This window comes from Aptenodytes forsteri, unplaced genomic scaffold, assembly GCF_000699145.1.
Source record: "Aptenodytes forsteri isolate BGI_AS27 unplaced genomic scaffold, ASM69914v1 Scaffold118, whole genome shotgun sequence".
Taxonomy (NCBI): domain Eukaryota; kingdom Metazoa; phylum Chordata; class Aves; order Sphenisciformes; family Spheniscidae; genus Aptenodytes; species Aptenodytes forsteri.
In genome coordinates this window covers 61,881-80,850 of record NW_008795859.1, presented here as the reverse complement: position 1 = coordinate 80,850, position 18,970 = coordinate 61,881, and the positions used below count along the sequence as shown (strand labels likewise).

Genomic DNA, 18,970 nt, shown 5'->3' with positions numbered 1-18,970 from the left:
TGGGTGCGGGACCGCGGCGGCCCCCGCGGGAGCAGCCCCGTCCCCCCGGTCCCCTGGTCAGGGCTCGATGACCCCCGCCCCGCGGTGATGGGCGTCTGCGACGGGACCCTCACCGGAGGGGAGCCCCGGCGCCGGGCTCGCCTGCTCGCAGCGTCCCGGTGCTGCTGCAGCGAATTTAACAGTCCCCCCCAAAAAACCCCAACCCCGAGCAGGGCAACGGGTCGCAGCGTGAGCCCACCCCGTGCGGCGTGGGCTCCAGCTGCCGGGCGAAGCGTGGCTGCCCGGTTCCTGGGAAGGTGGAGGAGCATCCCTGAAGCACCGGTGAATTTTGGCACCCCAATGTCCTGTATCTTTTGAAAATTGCCTTTCGCTGGTGGCAGAGCCGCTCTCACAACTTACGATTTTCTGCGGGGAAAAAGGGGCGACTCCCAGTGCCTGCTCACCTTGGGAGCTGGGATGGGACGAACCCCTCGTTGCAGCGAAGTGCTCTTTCGCAGGGTGGGAGGCAGCCGGGTGTTGGAGAGCCCGGCACGGACGGGGCTGCGTGCAGCAGCCAGCCAAGAAAATGGGGAATGTGCACATGTGTGTGTGTGCGTCCAATGCAAAGCGATGGCGTTTTACATCTGCTTGCTCTGGTCTCTCTTCTCGGGCATCTTTGGCTCTATGTTAGTTTATACTGTGTTTTATGCTGAGCTGCCTCAAGCTCCTTCTGTCTGTGCAGAGCTTAGCGTTTATAATGTGTGTAGCATTATCACAGTGAGCTGACGGTAGATCTAGACAGGGAGCTGAGTCCCACTGCTTTGCCGCGTGGTTCGTGTGTTGCTTGTGCGTGGAGGTGGGCTGCGTGGGCCAGCGGGGCCGTCTGAGCCACCCGTCTGTGGCTGCTGAGTCTGAAGCGGCTGAATGTCATGGGACCCGCTGCAGGGGAACTTGGACTTGCTCTGCCGTGTGGTGGAGCGCTGGATCGCCGGGAGCTGTTGTCATCTCCTGCCAGTGGTCTGTCCCCACAGGTCACCTCCCCTGGGATTTTGGAGGGTGTGATGTTTTGTTTCTGGTCTTACGAGCATCTTGATATCCAGCTTACAGGCTCCGGAAAGTGGAACGTCCAGGCTGGAGACACTGCTTGGTGTAGGGTGAACAAGACCCGTGGGTGGTAGGTCTGGGGAGGGTGACAGCGCAGCGTGTTTGGCTGTTCATCCAGGCCACTTCCCACCTTTAATCCTGTGCTGGGTGTGGTGGTAAGGAATACTACTTGTTGCCTTGGCAACAGCTATTAAACCAGAAAAAGGGTATGACATTTATTTAGCATCGTGGATAAAGCTGACATCTCATTATTACCATCTGTCTGCGACTCCTCCTGAGCAGAGAGAGACAAAACAGCAGACTGTGCATCGGCTGCTGCTGCAGAATGGGAGGTGAGGATTGCCCGTCGGCGTGCCGGTTGAACTGCTCAGCCAGCGGATGGGAGCGTCCTGGAGACCGCTGTGGCCTCTGCAGGCTGTCAGTGCACATGAGCATCTGTGCTGGCGTTCAGTACTGGCCTTCTCTCCGTTTGCTCTTCCTCCAGGGGCTGTGTGCTTGAAGAAAGTGGGGCTTGTGCCTAGGGGAGGAGAGCTGAGGGTTGTGATGTGCCCTTCCTGCTGGCTTTTGATAAAACAAACATTGTACGAGGGATTGGTGAATGCAAGTAAAGATTGAAGGAGAGAGGTGATGTATGGGGAAAGCCCTTCTGCCCTGGTGAAATGCCACCAGCCAACGCATCACGGTGCCATGACGTGGGTGTTTGACACGGTCTAGTATCTCTCCAGCAGCCCTTTAGCAAGGGCAGTGCTGATGCAGAGCAGAGATTTTTTTCTGGTGGTCTCATCGCTCTGGGCTCTGCCTTGGGACATCGGTGCGGGTGCGGGTTCTTTGCCCGCGCAGGCACCGGGTGGTTGCACTTTCCTTCAGGTTTCTCCCAGCTCAGTGCTTGCTGGAAGCAGTGAGACCTGGCAGCGGCCTTGGACCAGCGAGGTGGGGCTGTTTGTGCACCGCCACACAGGTGGGTGAGTGCCATGACAGACCCATGCCCTGCGGTCTCTCCACCTGGGCTTTGCTCTGTTAGGATTTAAAAAAAACTGGGGAAACATGATCCCATAGGTGATGTAGTTAATTATTTAGCAGCATCCCTGAAATTGGGAGCTGGTGGGGCGTTCTTTTGCCTGTTGCTCCCTGCTCGTTAGGCCCGTTTTGCTCATGCTTTTGTTTTTTCTTCCTCTCCTAGACTGACTTCAGGATAAGTCAGGAGCTTGTGCAGACTCCAAGGAGCAGTAGAAAGGGCCAACTGCAGAAATCTCCTTCCCCCCCCCCCCCGGAATTTTAACCTTTCACAAAACTGCATATTCTCATTTTATTAGATCATGTCTGGTTTTGCTTCAGCCGTGGCTCTGAGTGATCTGCTGAGGTCCTCAAGTGCAGGTGAGCTCCACTGAGACTGCGGACAGCCATGGATCATACTTGGGAAGCCACGCACCATCTGTCGTCCTAGTGCGATAACTGAAGGAATAAAATATTGTGAAGACAAGGTCTGATTAGAGAAGGTAGTTAAACAGTAAATGAAATTACCCAAAGCACCACAGTGAGCAAATGGACTTCGATATTTGGTTGTTTCCATTGTTAATGCATTTTTATTTTTAAGAAGATTTGCAGGTTGAAATGAGTTGCACTAGCACCGTCTTCCCCCCCCCCCCATATGCTTATAATAAATCAAACTCATCCTGAAAGCTGCAAAATTGACTATTTATCAGCAGACTGCAAGGGAAGGAGTGGAAGTACGACTTTCTGAGGAATCCTCTTTCCTGTTATGCGGGATGAGAAGCATAACCAAATCCTCTCTGATTTTTTTAGAGCTTTTATCAGATGGAATGAGGCTTCTTTAAAAACCCAGAGCCTGAAATATCCAGGTTTAAAAGGGTGTTGGATTCTCAACTAAAAATATTCTTCTTGCAACCCATGCTCCTCCCCTTCTTTTGCAAGTTTCATTTTTAATAGAGGAGAATCCTGTGGTATGTTTTTGATTACCTCCAGGTAATTGCATTGCGTACAAGAATAGGTGGGGAAGCAGGTGTTCCCTGTGAAATACAGGCTGTACTACACTGTGCCTGGATAATGAGTTGTGTGAAAAGCTGAATGGAGTATGAAAGTAAACAGTTGCCTTGCTTATTCTTCTGCAACAACTTAGTTTATATTTAACTTGCCATTCAGCAAGTAGCTTTAAGTCTTTTACTCATCAATAACTGCTGTGCCTGTATTGAACATTTTGCTGCCTGTTCTTAGAATTTTTTTTAAAACTGTTATTGATTGACCACAGCCTGCTCACTTGCTGATGTCCCGCGGTCTTCTATCGGATATATTGTTTTATTTTTCAACAGCTTGAATGGTTGTCACTGTGTAGCTGTTGACTAATTCCATCATCATATATCATAGGGACAACAGTCAGTGTCTCTTTCTCCCACCCTTTAAATGAAGTGCCCCCGCTACGCAGCCATATTGTCTAGTTCGTGGCTAAGTAACACGGAGTGACTGGTAAGAGCAATATTTTTGCAGCTTGGGTTTGTTTTTCCGGAGCGTGTACATATGCCTGTGGTTCCAAAATATCAGATTGCAGGTGTCAACGCCAGCTGTTTCATTCTGGATTGGTAGAAAATTGTAAATTAATTTAATGTTATTAGGATTTGCAAAATTAATGTTGATAGCTTTACATGTTCTCAAGGCCAATTTAAGAAAAAAAAAAAAAAGGCCTTTGTGTAGCTGTCAAAACTGTTCAGGCAAAATGAAGATGAGGATGATAAGCTGCAGATCTGTAATGAAAGCTGCTGTTTGCAGAGGGACCTTCTGATGTCTCTCAAGCACCCAGGTCAGCCTTTTTCAAATGTTCCTATATCAAAAGTAAACAGACGGCTTTAATGCAGCATTTCTCGATTGCCTGCATCGATCTCTTCTGAAAAGAGTATTACTAATCACTGGGGACCATTTTCTGTACTTTTGAAGATAAAAGCAGCGGTGTGCGGAAGCGCTCTCATACTCCAGAAACCCCTGGCTAGATCTTTCATACCCAGAATAGGTTTCGTGCTGCTTTCCTCCTTCCTTCATCTTCCTTCTCGGCGTTCAGGGAGACGAGATCTCTATGCCAGAGGAGCCTCCTTCCTCCCCACCCAGCCTCTCCTCTCTGCTGCCAAAATGTCATCCTCTTCTCCTTGTGGCGTCCTGGCCGTTGCCATGGAAATACCTGGTTTTGCACAGATTCAGGACTTCAAAGCAATTCGGGGCTGGAAGTTGCACCTGGTTTCAGTGCAAATAGTGTCAGTCTTTGCCATGTTTGCTAATTGAATCCAAAATGCTTGTCAGCGTAACATTTAGCACCTTGGAAAACAGAAGCTTTGTGGTGCAGAACAAAACAGGGTAGTAAAGCTTTGAGATCAGGCGTTGAAAACAGAAATGACTAAAGTTTTTCCTGAAACGTTGCGTCGTCTTTATTGAGGATCTTACAGCTAGCAGTAGCAGCAGTGCCAACATACGGCATGGAAATTTGCGTTTGACAAGCACAACAGGAATAGAACCAGCTATAACACGATCTTAAGTGATCTTAAATTAGTGTTGCATGTATGGATTTTTGGCCAAAAGTTGCTGCCCTATGAAGAAGGTCTGGTGCAAAATACTGTCAGCAAATATACGTCGCTGGGATCGTTCCTGTTTCCCCCAGGGTACAATGTTGCATTATGGACCCTTCCATTTAATGTCTTTTTGATTTCTTTTCCAGCAAACTGTCCAAATATTCAGACTTTATATGCATTAACACCTTCTTCCTCCTTACCCCCCAAGGAGACTCAGCCCAGTTCCCAACCGTGAGTACACGTGGTTCCTGGGGAAGGTCTGCTGGCTGGCCTGGAAATCCCACGTGTGTCACGTGGATGGTACCCCAGCTGCAGAAGGTGCTATGTTTTATTTAGTCAACAGTGATAAATAATTAAATAAGACTTTTAGAAAAGCCAAAGGTCTCAGCTGGTAGGATTGCGATCAATGTTTCTGTGGCAGCAAGAATATGGAGCTGCCAAACGGCTTTAAAGGCTAGTGCATGTAAAGTGCATGGTGCCATTAGAGCTGTCCCCGTGCTGTCCTCCCGTGGTGCGAGGGGCCCGTGTTCTCTGTTGGTCCATCGAAATGGCTGGCGAGAATCCCTCAGGTCTCTGGGTATAAATAGTGCATGTACTCTGGCAGTATTTTAACTGACTGGAACACAATTAATTGCAATTATTTACCCTCAGGTCTCTGGGTATAAATAGTGCATGTACTCTGAAGCTGGCAGTATTTTAACTGACTGGAGCACAATTAATTGGAATTATTTAGTGGTCAGCTAGTAAACTTATCTAAGTGGCAGAGCTTGGCTGCAACTTGTGATGGGGCTGGAAAAGTCTGTCTGGCACTTGCGTTTGGAATAGTCAGGGTGTTTGTTGCTGGAAAGATAAGAAACTATATCTTGCAACACTGAGTTTGATAATGTGAGTTTTATAAACAAGTCTGCTAAAAAAGGATGTTGTAGCTTTGTCGGCTAAAGCAACAAGACAGGCAATAGGAAGACATTTCATTTTCAAATGAGGAGGTAAGTCTGGTTTGTGAGAGGTATTGGACTGAGAAGTTCCGCTTTAGCTGAAAAAGTGGCTTTTAGCTGCAGCGCAGGCGGTGCGATTGGATGTACTCTTTTTTTTTTCTGGCCGCTATCCCCAGCGTGCTGTGCCCCACAGAGACTTCTGTGGGCACCGGAGTGGACAGTCCAGAAGTAGAAGACTTGGGGTTTGGGGTAATGTCTTTGTGTCCTAGAGCTGAACAGAGATTCTGCGCTTGCTTTGCCTTGGACGCTGAACCACCTTTGGTACCAGCCAACCTAAGAGCCGGAGGCAAAAACCGGCCTCGCGTTTCTGCCGGGAAACGTTAGCTGGGTGACCCGGTGGCAAAGCCCTGCAGCGTGACTGCTGGAGCTGCGGTGCAAGTGAATTACGTTTGTCCTTGTGAATACAGACGTGCCTAGGATCGTCTTAATATTGCATCTGCTTCACTAAGTGATCCTTTAGCATTTCATAATACCTGAGAAGTGATAATACTGTAGTGCTACATGGACAGGTCTTGCACAGTGTATGGGAAACTGTTTCCTGTGGAGCTTAACCAGAGTTTATTCCTGGAAAGAGACCTTGGTTGGGAGAAGCAATTAAAGAAATGCTCAGATTACATCAAGGAGTGCCCACGTGGACTTGTTGCACCAAAACTAACATGTGAAATGGGATTTTTAAGTGCTAGAATTAACTTCCAAATACATAATCAAAGCAGCACTTAAAGACTGCAATGAGAATGAGAAAGCACCAGCTCATAAAAGAATTTGAAAAGTGAACATACAAAAGCAAACCAAGTTTAAAGCCTATGTCATCAATGTGGGGGTTTTTTTGTTTGGTTTTTTTTTGTTTAGTTTTGGGGTTTTTTAACCTATAGAAGAACAGATTAAACAAGTTCCTGGAAGGGAAATGCATTGAGATTTGGCGAGGAGACTTGAATGACAAGCAGCAGTTGTAGATCCTGAACACAGCGCTTGTTTGTGCTGGATGCTTCTTGGGATGCTCTTTCTGATTCCCTGCATATTTACTTGGGATAGGAGTCATCTTCCTGCAGTCTGTTAAAAAGAGATGGGGAGGAGGAGGGATTTCCAAGGCTCCTCCTGTATCTGCCGGGATTTTTCAGAGCTATTGCAGTGCCGCTGGTGAGCAGACTAGTTTTGTCTGGCACCGTAATAGTCAGTGCTTGGTTGCCTAAGGTGGAGTCTGAGAGGATACAGGCAGTGCAGCTGCCTGGCTCTGGTGTTGCATCATCTCATCTCACCCAAATCCTTGTCATCCCATGCAGAGGTGGATGTTCAGAGGTAGCAGAAGGCATCTTAATTTCCACTGTATTTTGTACTGTAAATCTTTTGTTTCGGCTGAAGGTCTTACTGTTTCTGACCAAACCAGATCGATATCAGTTTCTAAAAACATACTTCTGCAAAGACCAACTCAATCACTGGAGGCATTTATTTTACTGTAGCTTTTATTTATATGAAATGACTCTTTTTGTGGAAAGTCCCACTACAGGGGCTGAAATCAGAGCTGGTTTCTGCTCTCCCATTGCCCTGGCTGCACATGCTTCGGTGTCTGGCTGCTTTGCCCCTTTGGAGGGGGACAAAGGAGTCTGAGCTGTCGGCCTCGCTGCTCAGTTACCTGCGTGTCTCCATACCAGAGGCCGTCTTCCAGGGTCCTGTCTCCGGGACCCGTGAGGCTGGGTCTAGCAAACAGGCCCATGCCTGGGAGCGTCGCCGCAGCCGTATTGCGCAGAGCTCGCTGTCCTGCCGCCCTTTTGGCAAAGTGACCGAGCTTCACCTCAAAACAGGACCGGGAAAAGGATCAAGCCGGGGACTCTGTTTGCATCTGGCTTGCTATAAACAATTCCACGGAGTTATGAGCATGGCCAAATATACGGGAGACGCTGTGCTTCAATACAAATGCCTTGATAACCAGCGAAAGGCTTTGCAAGAAGCATGGCAGGGAAAATGGTGACTGTAAACATCACTGAAAAATCTAGAATACAGGTTGTATGGTGACTTGCCTGGAAAAATCCAGCCAGGTAAAACAGAGTTGTGAGTCAATATTGCCTTAGACTAATTAAACCCAGAGTTATTTGCTCCTGATCTCTGCACCTTGGTGGTTATTGTAACTGCTGTAATATTTGGCTTGCTCCACCAGTGTAAATGACAGCTGGGACTGGGTACGGTTATGAAGCTCTGTTATGGGAAAATTGGACGCTGAGATGAAGCCTAACCCTGGGAATTTTGTAGCAGAGAAATCTAAGCCTGCATCCCTCATTGGGGTCTGGGGGCTGTTGGATAGGTAAGGTTTTGTTTTCATTTATTTTTGAAGGGGGGGGGGAAGCGGTTTGTCAAACAAAATTTTAATAGCAATGCTTCGGCTGTGCTGGAGCTGGCCAGGCCAAGGGGAACCAAAGGAGAGGCAGAGACCTCTGGGATCAGGAGCCTCACTGGAGGCATGGGGGTGCAAGCTCAAATCCCTGGTCTGAAGTGGGTGCGCCTGGGATTCCTGATGCCCCTGATGAATGCCATAACCGAAGAGCTCTTCTCAAGGCCCGTGGCTCTTGTATCCGGCTTTGGAGGTGGGGCAAGGAGGAAAAAAAATTGTTTTCCTTGTAATTCAGACGTGCACGTGAAGCAGAGAAGGACTAGCTCACTTGTTCACGAGTCAGTGATTCAGATGGTAACGTCGAGACCAGCCTGTCTTCTGTTGTATTTTTGGAACTGCAGTTAATGCTGTTGAGTTGGTGCGGACACCTTGTTGTGGGGTGTCCCTGTGACCCTCCCAGAGCAGGGGGTGACTTGTCCTGTGCTCACAGCTGGAGCCAGGAGGAGTGTTTTTATTTTTGTGGAATACTTTATGATATTCCTCTCGAGTTTACCTACAGCTAAATTATTAGTTGCTGTTTTAATTTCCTTTCTAGTAAAAGAAGAGCAAACATCTCATTTTCCTTAGGCTGGCTTTAGATAAAGAGTGGGCAGCTTCATTTGTTGAGATTGTTCTGGCTACAATATGAGAATTAGCATTAAAATGCTGAAATGCAGCATAGTTAGAGGCTGTTCAGGCCTCCTCTATGGAGTGAGCCAAACACGGGTTAGCTGGCGTTCTCCGTCCCTGCAGTGTCACAAACCCGCTTTGCTTTCAGGAGAGGATCCGGGAGCGCCGTGGCAGGCGGCTGCTGCTGCTGCGGTGTTTGTGATCCCAGCTGGCTGTGGAGGGGCTAGGGTCCGGGTGGGAGAGTCCTTCGGGATCTGCAGACAACAGCATAGGAGACCTGTCAAGAGTTTTGGGGTTCTCTGGGTCGGAGCTGTCCTACAGATGCCAGCCGTGTCCATTTATGGGCAAATGTAAGATTGTTTTGTTTGAAAACTGTCTCGGTATAACACTTGTTTTCTGTTACAAGACTGTATCTGTCTGTCTGGCCCCTACCTACTGGGGCTTTGTATTTGTTGTATAGCTGCTCCCGTTCTGCTCTAGCCCTTCATGTCAGGTGAGTGCCCTCGTTGCGATGCCCTTTCCATTTCTATTTCTTTAGATATCTTTGATTTATTTTGTTCAGTGTGACAACCTCAGTCAATACAGCGTGGTTTTTTTTTTTTCTTTTAATAAGTAATTTTCCACTAAACTGCGTCTCCTGGAAGGTTGTTTTTTGTGTGCCTTGAGAGTGCAGGTTGTTTCTGCTGTGTTGGCACCAAGGTGCCCGGTCAGAGCTGGAGTCCCGCTGTGCTGGTTGCTCCGCAGGCACTGAATAACCAGATGGTCCCTGCCCCACAGAAGGCAGTCCTGCGGTAGGTGTGACTGCGGGTGTTGCCGTCAGAGCAGCGAGACGATGGCTCGCCTGAAGGGCGGCTGACAAGTATTTGAATATACTGCTTTAATTTGAATATGCTCCTAATTTTAATCAGAAGCTGGTAACAAACCGTGTGCATTGATTCCCAAGTGTATTTTAGGGGGTTTAAAATACGGATTCTCGGTTTACGCTTTTGGGTGATTCATAGAGAGGCTGACTTCCCTGGTGGTTCCTGATCACAATGTTGCAGAAAAAAATTCAGATCCCGAGAACTGATGACCTGATTGGAATTTAAAAATCCCCACTCTTTTTTTTTTAAAGCAATATCTGCCGTGGTTGGCAGCATGGCCCCATGAGCAGTTGTATCCCTTCAACTGCCGGGAGGAGCAGGGAGGCAGGAACAAGCCCCTGGGGCTGCGAGCAGACCACTGTGGCTGTGAGGGTACATTTTATATCTGTTCATTGTTTTCTAGCAGGTTAGTTGGATGTGTGAGGGAGAAGTGCCCATGACCTGCTGACGGAGGAAGCTCAGCCCGGCCAGGTGAGGGCCGTGAGCCATCTCGAAGAAGAAGGCAGCTCAACCTGCAGGGAGAGCCTGATTTTGGGGAATCCCTGAGGGCCCCAAGGCGTGCATCGCTGGGCGTCTGCCAGGGCTGCAACGAGGGGGTGGTTGGTGACGGTTCTTAGGCCGATCAGGGTCTCTAAAGGAGGGATTGGCGTGTCTTTGTTAGACACTTGTAACGTCAGATGGGGGAAAAGGAAGAAATCTGTTCTGGTGGACGAGAGGTGCGTGCTGCTTCCCATCTCTGATTCACCACTGCAGCCAAGGTCAAGGGATATGTCTCGCTATAATGCAGCAAACCAAAGAGAAGGACTGCTTTCCTGTTGCTGGGACTTGCTCTGTCCCCATTTCTGTTTCAGTGTTCCTTCTGTTGTTGAGGTTTAAAATAAAACACTGCTGGAGCTGCGAAGCCTGAGTTAGGATATTGACGTGGCAACAGTACAAGGGGCAAAACTGCACGCCGGGCGTAATGAAATGAAGGGCTTGCTATCCTCACCTGGCCTCGCCTTTCCGGAAGGTGCCCTGATAAGGGACAGCTGCGGTTTTTGGCCACTTGCCACGATAAAGCACTGAGGTAGAGGGAGCTTTTCTGCAGCTCTCTGAGAAGCGGAGCCCTCCGTGCCCGGGGCATTCCTGCAGCTGGAGTCGCTGCTCCGAGCGCAGAGTCGGGATGTAGGAGCTGCAGGAGCTGTATCGTGCCGTGTCCAGGGGAATTTCCCAGCGCTCTGAGCCACCTCCAGTCCCGAGGTCCACATCTCAGTGACATTCCCTGCTGCGAGTTCCTGACTCACTGTCAGCTCATCTGAGCTGCTGGGATACAGGTGAAATCACTGTGCGAGTCCTGCTCCCCCCGGGTTCGCGAGCAGGCTCTGTTAGTCACCCAGCCCGTCGAGCAGAGTGGCACAGGGAGCTGACCTGATTGCTTTGACATGCAGAGAGATGCTTTTGGCTTTAAATATGACTTTTTTCTTAATCCATATTCGTAAAAGGATTTCCTTTATTGAGCTGTCAGCTGTGCATAACTGACTTTGATTATATCTTGCAAAGGAGTTCAGTTCCCCAAATGATGCCATTAAAGGTCTCTCATACGTGCAAGGTTTGCTCGGCCAAGTCTTGACCTGCTGTTTTTTCCTCCTCCCTGTGCCTTCAGAGAGAACATCTTGATAAGCAGAGCCTCTCTTATGCCCACATCTCTGTACTGTGAACCCCTTCCCCTGCATTTTTTGAAAGCAAAGAGTGGAAAGCAAGATGTTATAGAGGCACTAGAAGATGAGATCTGGGCACGCTGGCAGCTCTGTATTTAAAAGGGAAGATGGCTAGGAACTGAACATTTAAGGACCAAACATTCAGCTGGACTTTTGCTGATTTCAGCAGGATTAGGGAGGGTGACAGCTGAGGATGGAAGTTACCACCGCTCCGAGCAGGGTAGGACAGGCTGGCTGTAAGAGGCATGGCACCTCGGGAGCAGGACAGCTGGGGTCTGCCTGGAAAGGTGTTTGCACCAGGGCTGCGGGGTGATGGGGGGACAGGCAGAGGGACGGCAGATCCTGTGGTCTGCTGGTATGAGCTGGCAGGGCTTAGCCAGTGGGGCTGCGGCGGACACGGTGTCGAGGAAGCAGTCTGGCTGGAGGACGGCGGCTGGTGGAGCTAGGGCGGTTCATGGGGCCATCAGTCTGGGGCTGCCACCTTCATTAATAACACCTACTTCTCCAGCGCTTTCTGAGCAAGGCTCAAACCTCCCTGAGCACTAAATTCTGCATCTCTTGTGTGCAGCTCCTGCGTCCTACAGAGGCGTGGGGGCAAATGGAGGTGATGTTGCTTGAGAGCCGGGGCGGCTCGCAGAGCTGCTCTGCGTTCCCCTGGAAGTGCTTTGGCCCTGATCACAGGACCATATTCCCCCACATCATCCACCTTTAAGGGCATTTCAGGCAGAATCCCACCCTGAAAGTCAGAGCACCCCAAGCAGTATTCCCCCAGCCTGTGGGCACTGGGAGAAGTAATTTCTGTTGAGAGTGCGAGGTTGCTTGAGGTGCCCAGAACCATTACTGTTTAGCAGCAGCATGTGTTTTGGTGTTCCCTTCAATGTCCTCCTTGTAGAGAATAACTGAGTTCGGAACGTCAGCAAGGTAGCTGCCAGGAGCAGTGGGAGACGTGGAGGGAGGACAACTTGCTTCCAACAGGAGACATTCAGCAAGAGGGGGACAGTCTGCTGTCTGCGTCGGAAGCTGATCACTGGAAATAGGAACTTAGGCGCTTAAAAAATCCTCTCCTTTCATAGTGACTCAAATTTGTAACCTGCAGTTGCTGTGTAGGGTTGGAACAAAGCTCTGTCTAGCCCAGTTTCTTAGCTCCAAAATACCGAGGAAGCAACATGGGCTGCATGGGAGAGTGGGCTGGAGAGCTGAGACCTGGCTCAGGTGCGTCTGTTGAGGCTGCAGGCACCGTGGGAAGTGCTCTGCATTGGAAGGGTGAGGCCGAGCCCTGCAGGTTAATCCTGTTCTGTCTGAGCTGCTAAAGCTGAGCCACGGGGAACCAGTCTCGTAGCAGTGGTTGTACCTGCTGGCTCTGAGGGGATATGTAACAGACAGCTTTAATGCACAAGGAGTTCATTAGTACCTACACAGTGACCTTGCCGTATCTCCGAAACAGGTCTGAGGGGTCTATATTCTACGAAAGGGGTGCTCTCAGTGGGAGGGGGAGAGCTGGGCAGTGTCAGTGCTGGCAGGGACAGGTACCAGTGGAAGAGCAGCAGTGCTAGGGCTACTTGGATTTCTTGCTCTGGTAGTCCTTGACTCCTCAGGCTCCTTTGAGCTGCTGCTGTGGAGTAGCCAGGCAGTCCTAGGAGCTTCTCCAAGGCTAGAGTCTGTCCTCTGCAGCCTGCTTACTTGGCAGGTCTGACCTCCCATCTTGTGTCCGCAAAAATTATGCTCCTAATTTATGTGGGTTCCTATTTATTTTCTTCTCCTAATTGTGCCCCTGATGTGCAACCTACACGACAGCTTCCTTTTGATTAATTGCACTGAAATGAGTGCCAGTAACGTGTCATGAGCAGTACAGACTCAGTCAGTCGGAGGGCAGCGCTGGTTGCATTGCTATGCAAATAGCATTCCTGGTCACATTTGGTGCCAGGTGATCATTGACTTTGGCATTGACGGGTAGTTACAGTCATTTGGGACAGCTGTATCACATGAAATTTGTCAAATCCCCATAAAATGAAAGAATGTAAAAATACTGTAAAAGCATTGAATATGAGATTTGGTTACCTTTATTAGGATGTCTTTTATTTAAATGATGCTTGATTCCTGCAGTTAATTCTCTGCTCATAGTTTTCCCACTTTGAAGTTTCTCAAAAACAAAACATCCCCTTTTTATTACCTGACTTTTTGAAATAGCTGGTGATGCTCGGCAAGCAAAGATGCAGTGCTACTCCATGAGACGTCTTGCGCCGTCAGAGGCGATTAGAGAAGTCAGAGAGCAGAGGAGGTTTCCTTACAGGCACAAAGCAAGCAGGGCATCTCATGCCCACTCCACCACAGGTCTCCTTACTCTGGTCTATGGCTGAAATTCAACGTTTTCTCTAACTGGGCCTCTGCTCAACAGGTGAAGCAGATCATGGAAGAGGCGGTGACGAGGAAGTTTGTGCATGAGGACAGCAGCCACATCGTGTCCTTCTGTGGTGAGTCGCTGGTGGCGGGATGTTGACGTGAACTGGGGGCTCGAGGAAGTTTGTGCATGGAGACAGCAGCCACATCGTGTCCTTCTGTGGTGAGTCGCTGGTGGCGGGATGTTGACGTGAACTGGGGGCTGGAGCACCCTCTTCACGTTGGGCTTTCCCTGCCCAGCGCTGGGGCTGTGGTATGCATGTTTCCTGGGGGCACGCTCCAGCTCTGGGGCATCGTGCTGGGGCTGGGGAGGTGGTTAGTGCCAGAGGATGAGTTGTTCTGGCAGCGGTGTGAGTCCCTGAGGCCTTCGCTCTGTGCTTAAAATACATTGAGATGTGTCAAAAGAGGGAGGGATGTTGGCAGTGTGTACAGTCATGTAAGAAATACTAGAAATAATCTTTTATTTTTAATTCCCTTGAGAATTGATTCAACAGAAAGTCTGTCAAGTCCAAATATTTCTTTGCTATTACGGAATAGGAATTTATGGAAAGGAGTCTTCAGTCTGCCTGAGTGCAGGAGCAGAGAGGCTGGAGGCTGCTAAAGAGTTTTAAATGGACGTTGTGGAAGATCTGCTCTGATATTGTGCTGGTTTTGGGCTTGTTTTCTGGCAGCTGTGCTTTTTACTTCACCTGCTTTTTTCACCTATTTTTTCTTCTACTGGTGTGACAATTTTGTGAATGTGGAAGCATTTCAGAATGGATGCATCAAAATCTTGGCAAAGCATTTTCTAAAAACCTCCCTGAAGAGCTGTTGGCTTTTGTCTGTGATACGTGCCGGGGGGACCCTGGCCAAGGAGTGTGGAGCAGGAGAGGAGAGGTATTTGTGTCTCAAAGGTAGTGTGGAGCAGGAGAGAGCAGCCTTGCTCCTGGTGGAACGTGTCATGAGTTTGAGGCCAGGTCTCAGCACCCTGCCCGGTGCAGAGCTCAGCAGGCCAGCGCATCCCGGGAGGCGCGTTTGGGGCAGCCCGCCAGCTCCCATGGAGCAGCACGGTTTGTGGCAGCCCAAACTGTGACTGCGATGCGGTAACGCGCAGCGTGGCTGGCGAGCTCGCTTGGCGGCGGTGCCCAGGCTCCTCTCGGCAGCTGCTCTGCACTGGAGGTTTCTGGGGGCTGGACCAGCCCACAGAGCGGTGCTAACGGCCCAACACATTGGCTCCCCATCTCTTCTCTGACAGATGAAAACAGAATTTCAACCTTTAATAAAATCACTGCTGATCATCAGAGGAGACTTTGCAATCAAGGTGGCAAAATTAGATTGTTTCTATTCTTTTGGCCCTTCTGTGCAGCTTCGGTCACCCGGTCAAACTGGAGAGTACGTGTCTGCCTTGGATACAGTTAATGCCCCAGGTAAAGCAGCTTCTTCAGCAGCTTCAGTTGTCCAGTCTGCCAAGTGCTGCCAGGGTCAGCGTCTGCAGGAGTGGGGAGACACGGCTGGTGGACTGGCAAGCGTTTGAATTTCAAACCTAGGCAGAAACCAATTGGTCTGTTGATGGCAGGGCAAGCGCTTCAGGCCATTGGATGAGTGAGATGGTTGTAGCCCAGGAGCCCTGGGCGTGGAAGAGGCCCTTTGTGCTAGGTGCTGCATGGATAAGAAAATGTCTCAGCCCCTTGGGGGTGCAGGTGGGATGGAGCTGGAGCCAGATGGGGGGCTTCAAGGAAACAAAGGGACAGCATTAATCAGACACGTGAGCTGTGGTTTTGTGCCCCGGCAGCCCTGTCAGTGTCAAGTGTTTACCCACTCACCCAGAGCTCGAGAGCGTGCTTTGGCAAGATGCCTGGTGCCCTCCATCTGCCTCTGTCTCCTCACTAGCAGCTTTCTGAGAGACAGACACCGGTTTTGGGAGATACCAGGGACTGCTATGGAAGATGAGTAAGTTCCCTGCTGTCCTCCAAGTTGGCAGTAGGCTTGCACCACGGTGGTTTTCCCAGGTGCCTTTGGCTTTGAATCTGTTTATAGCCCCTTCTCTTGGCAGTGTTACAAATAACAGAGCACAGTCAGCATTGCAACTGACCATTCTGCCAGGCTCCTGCCAGACACAGTGGTTCTCCCCCCAGGTGCTGCTCTCGGGGCAGCTTGGATGCAAAAGCTGTTGCTGTTGGTCACTGACAAGCACCGGGCAAGTGGTGGAGGTAGTTTGTTGAAGGTGGCTTGCTGAGGGCTAGAGATTGTGCTGAGTGTCTTACCCTGTTGTGCTTCCCCGCTTGCATGTGTGAGATGAGGCTCCATCCACCAAAGTCTGTGGAATTGCCCTCTTTGGGATGCTCCCTGAATTTTGCAAGACAAAGTTCCTATGCTGGACTTGTGATGGAAGTGGTTAGAGTTCCCTCTGCCCGCTTACTCCCAGGGCAGGATGTCTTGTCCTGGAGCGCGACATCTGTCCTTGCTTGGAAGGGGCTTTTGGGGAGTGCGGTGTGTGTGCCTGTGCCCCTGGCATGGGTAGAGGTCCCATCTGCAAGGTGGGCGCTGCACGTTCTCCTGGCTCAGTCTGATCTTGCACACTCGCTGGTCATGCACTGCTGCCGAGGAAGCTGTGCCTCTCCTGCCATTTAGCAGGGTGAGGTGCTTGCCTGCTTCCCTCTCTGTTTCATGTATTTCTATTGAGAAGATAGAGGAGGCATCGTCGTAGCTCTGCTGGAAGAAGCTGTGCTCCCTCTCTGCCCACTCACCAATTTTGCAGCCCTGGCGCCCGCACTATCCGCCATGTGCTGGGTCTCCCTACTCCCGGCTGCCGCAGTAGTGTCTATGGCAACATGCAGGGTGATGGTTGAGCAGGCAGACTACGGTGCCGGCGGCTGCAGAGCCGGAGTCTGGGCCCAGCTCTGCCATGTAGTGGAGGTGATGTTGTGGGCTCCCTTGGCCTGAGCCTTCCTAACAGCCACGGCCTTCCTGCTCGTCGCGGTCCTGGAGGTCTGTGGGGAATCCCTGGGGGCACTGCTGGGCAGAGCCTGGGCACTGCAACGTGCCTGGGTGCTCCTGGAGCAGATCTTGGGCACTTCCTTGTCCCTTGCTGCCATGCAATGGTGAACCCCTGAGCCCAGGAGCTTTCCCAGGCTCTGCAAAGCGCTTAGATGGCTGATAGGCAGTGAGGCCTCTGGCAGAAGCAACCTGTATTCCATTCTGCAGGGCACAGAGCTGCTGACAAACCTTCCCTGTGTTCTGGAGAGAAGCAGTGTTAAGGGAGGGAGGCAGGCTGTCCCCTGCAAATGGTACAGCTGCAAGGGCCTCGGGAGAGACCGCTACCAGCTGTTGGGAAAGCTACCTGCCGGTTTTACCTGTGGCTTGCTGTTTTCTGCCAACTCTCCTCCTCAGGTGACAGCTAGCCATCCCTGCGGTCCCTGCTCAAAGCCCAGCATAGCTGCAAGGGGAAGCATTGCTCCTGCAAACCGAGGAGCCTGGGCAAGCACAGCCGGGATCCGCTGCTGTGGGGTGTCTGCTCAGCATTGCTGCTGCCAGGGATTTGAGACGGGGATGTGGACCTTGCAGGGTCCTTGGCCGAACAAGTTTCTTTAAAGGGCAAAGCAAGAAACTCCCCTGTTGTCCTGTGGCTCAGCCCTGGGACTGAAGCTGCCAGGGAACCTCTCTGCTGCTCTACTCCAACACCACGAGCCCTAGCTTCCAGGTAAGGGGGTGACAGCCAGTGCCCATTTGGAGTCTGATCTGCTTGCTGTGCCTGTCGCTCTCAGCAGGGATGTTTGCTGAGTTAGTCAGCTGCACTTCCAGCACACCCAGGCTGGGGCCATGTGGCTGCTGCTGAGCAAATGCTGCAGGCAGTGTGCGGAGGGGGGAGCGGCACTCCTCAATTTACAAATAGCTGAAGGGCATCTTGCTAATTTGGAGGCTGGGAAGAAAATGACAGAAGTGATGACAACTAGCTTTTGAAGAAGTTGCTCTGAGAAGGCTCGTGCAGCACTGTCACCACTGAATAAGACTGTAGCATCCACAGGCATAGGCACAAAAAAGAAAGAAGGGAGCTGTGAGGTCTCTTTTTCTGCTTTGGAGAGCAAAGCCGCCTTCCTTTTCTCCTGGGCCCTCACATAAAAGACATGCAGGTGCTTGTTTCAGGCCAGTGTGCCTTTGTATGCTGTCGACCGAATGGCATCGAAAGAGCAGAACAGACTTCAAGGTGTGACTCATTCTCTGCTTTTCTGTGCAGCACGAGGCTTTGCAGCCTGGAATTATTTATAGCATCCTGCGACATGGAGCTGAGGCATCCAGGCACGAAGGGCTCGTTGGTTCCTTCTGGCTTCTTAATGATGCCGCTGCACTTTCACTGGCTTTTGGTGTCTACACCTTCTGGTCTGTCTGCCGTTGCTCTCTCATTTGAATGGTGTGTGCACCTTCCTCGGTGCTGTGGCTCTCCCTGTGAGCCAGGTGAGCTTATAAATAACCTCTTTCCCTGACAAGCAGAGCATGCTGCAAGCCTGGATCTGGCTAGGCAGAGCTGCCCTTTTCTCTGGGGAGAGCCACCTTCCCCACAGAGCCCTCCTCATCAAGCCCTCCTCATCCTCTGCGTAGCCAGTGTACCGCAAACCCCTTCTGATGAAACCAGTGGTCTGGCAGGAAAGGGCAGCTGCCCTATTTTGCCCGCGAGGGAAGGGTTTGAAGCAGACAAATGCGAGTTGGCATCTGTCACGTTCATGCTGCCCTGGGAGGCTGATGGAGAGCCAGCAGCAGGGCTGGGGGCCTGTGTGAGCCGAGGGGTTTGTGGTCCACATCAGTGCTGAGACTGCCTTCATGCTCAACCCCTGAGTGGTTTGAATCGTGCCAGGTCAAGAGCGCCCTCGGGATCCCAAATATCTTTAGTCTTTCGCCAAGGAATAAAACTCCCACCTTGCCTGGGTGTAGCTGCACAGAGCCCCTGCACTGTGTGTCTCTGCTGTAGGGATGGGGAGAGTCTTTCTCTTCACGGTGTCCATTGGTAGTGGTGACAGTAAGTTATGAAATGGGCTCAGGAAAATCATAAGGTTAAAAAAGAAATTACTGTTACCTCTGGATTTAGCATGGACCCGGTGCACTTAGTTTATGCGCTCAAGTTTCTGAGCCCTTGGGAGAGTACAGGGAGAGTTTTTCCTATGGAGACTGCACATTTGTGTGTAGCTTTGCCAGCAGGAGTAGTGTTTTGGAGAGGTTCAGGCTACGGTGTTGAGGGCAGACGCTGATGACTGCTTCGTCTTGCTGGAGCGTGCTGGGAGGCTTTTCAGCAAGCCCGGGTTTTCTCCCTTGTGCTGCTCCCTAGCTGGCAGGGAGGTGTGATGCACTGGCCGTGACGTGAGCAAAGCGATCTGCCGCTCTCCTGCGCGAGCATAAGTGCTCT

At 50.7% G+C, this 18,970-nt stretch overlaps 1 protein-coding gene across 1 annotated transcript in view; it reads left to right on the top strand.

Annotated features, from left to right (window-relative positions):
* Positions 1-7,199: 7,199 nt before the first annotated feature.
* Positions 7,200-18,970, top strand: part of SGSM1 (small G protein signaling modulator 1) — a 36,744-nt gene continuing 24,973 nt past the window's right edge. Inside the window, exons 1-2 of the mRNA XM_019473279.1 lie at positions 7,200-7,214; positions 13,595-13,670. Coding sequence (XP_019328824.1) covers positions 7,200-7,214; positions 13,595-13,670 — 91 coding nt within the window. The remainder of the gene's footprint in view (positions 7,215-13,594; positions 13,671-18,970) is intronic.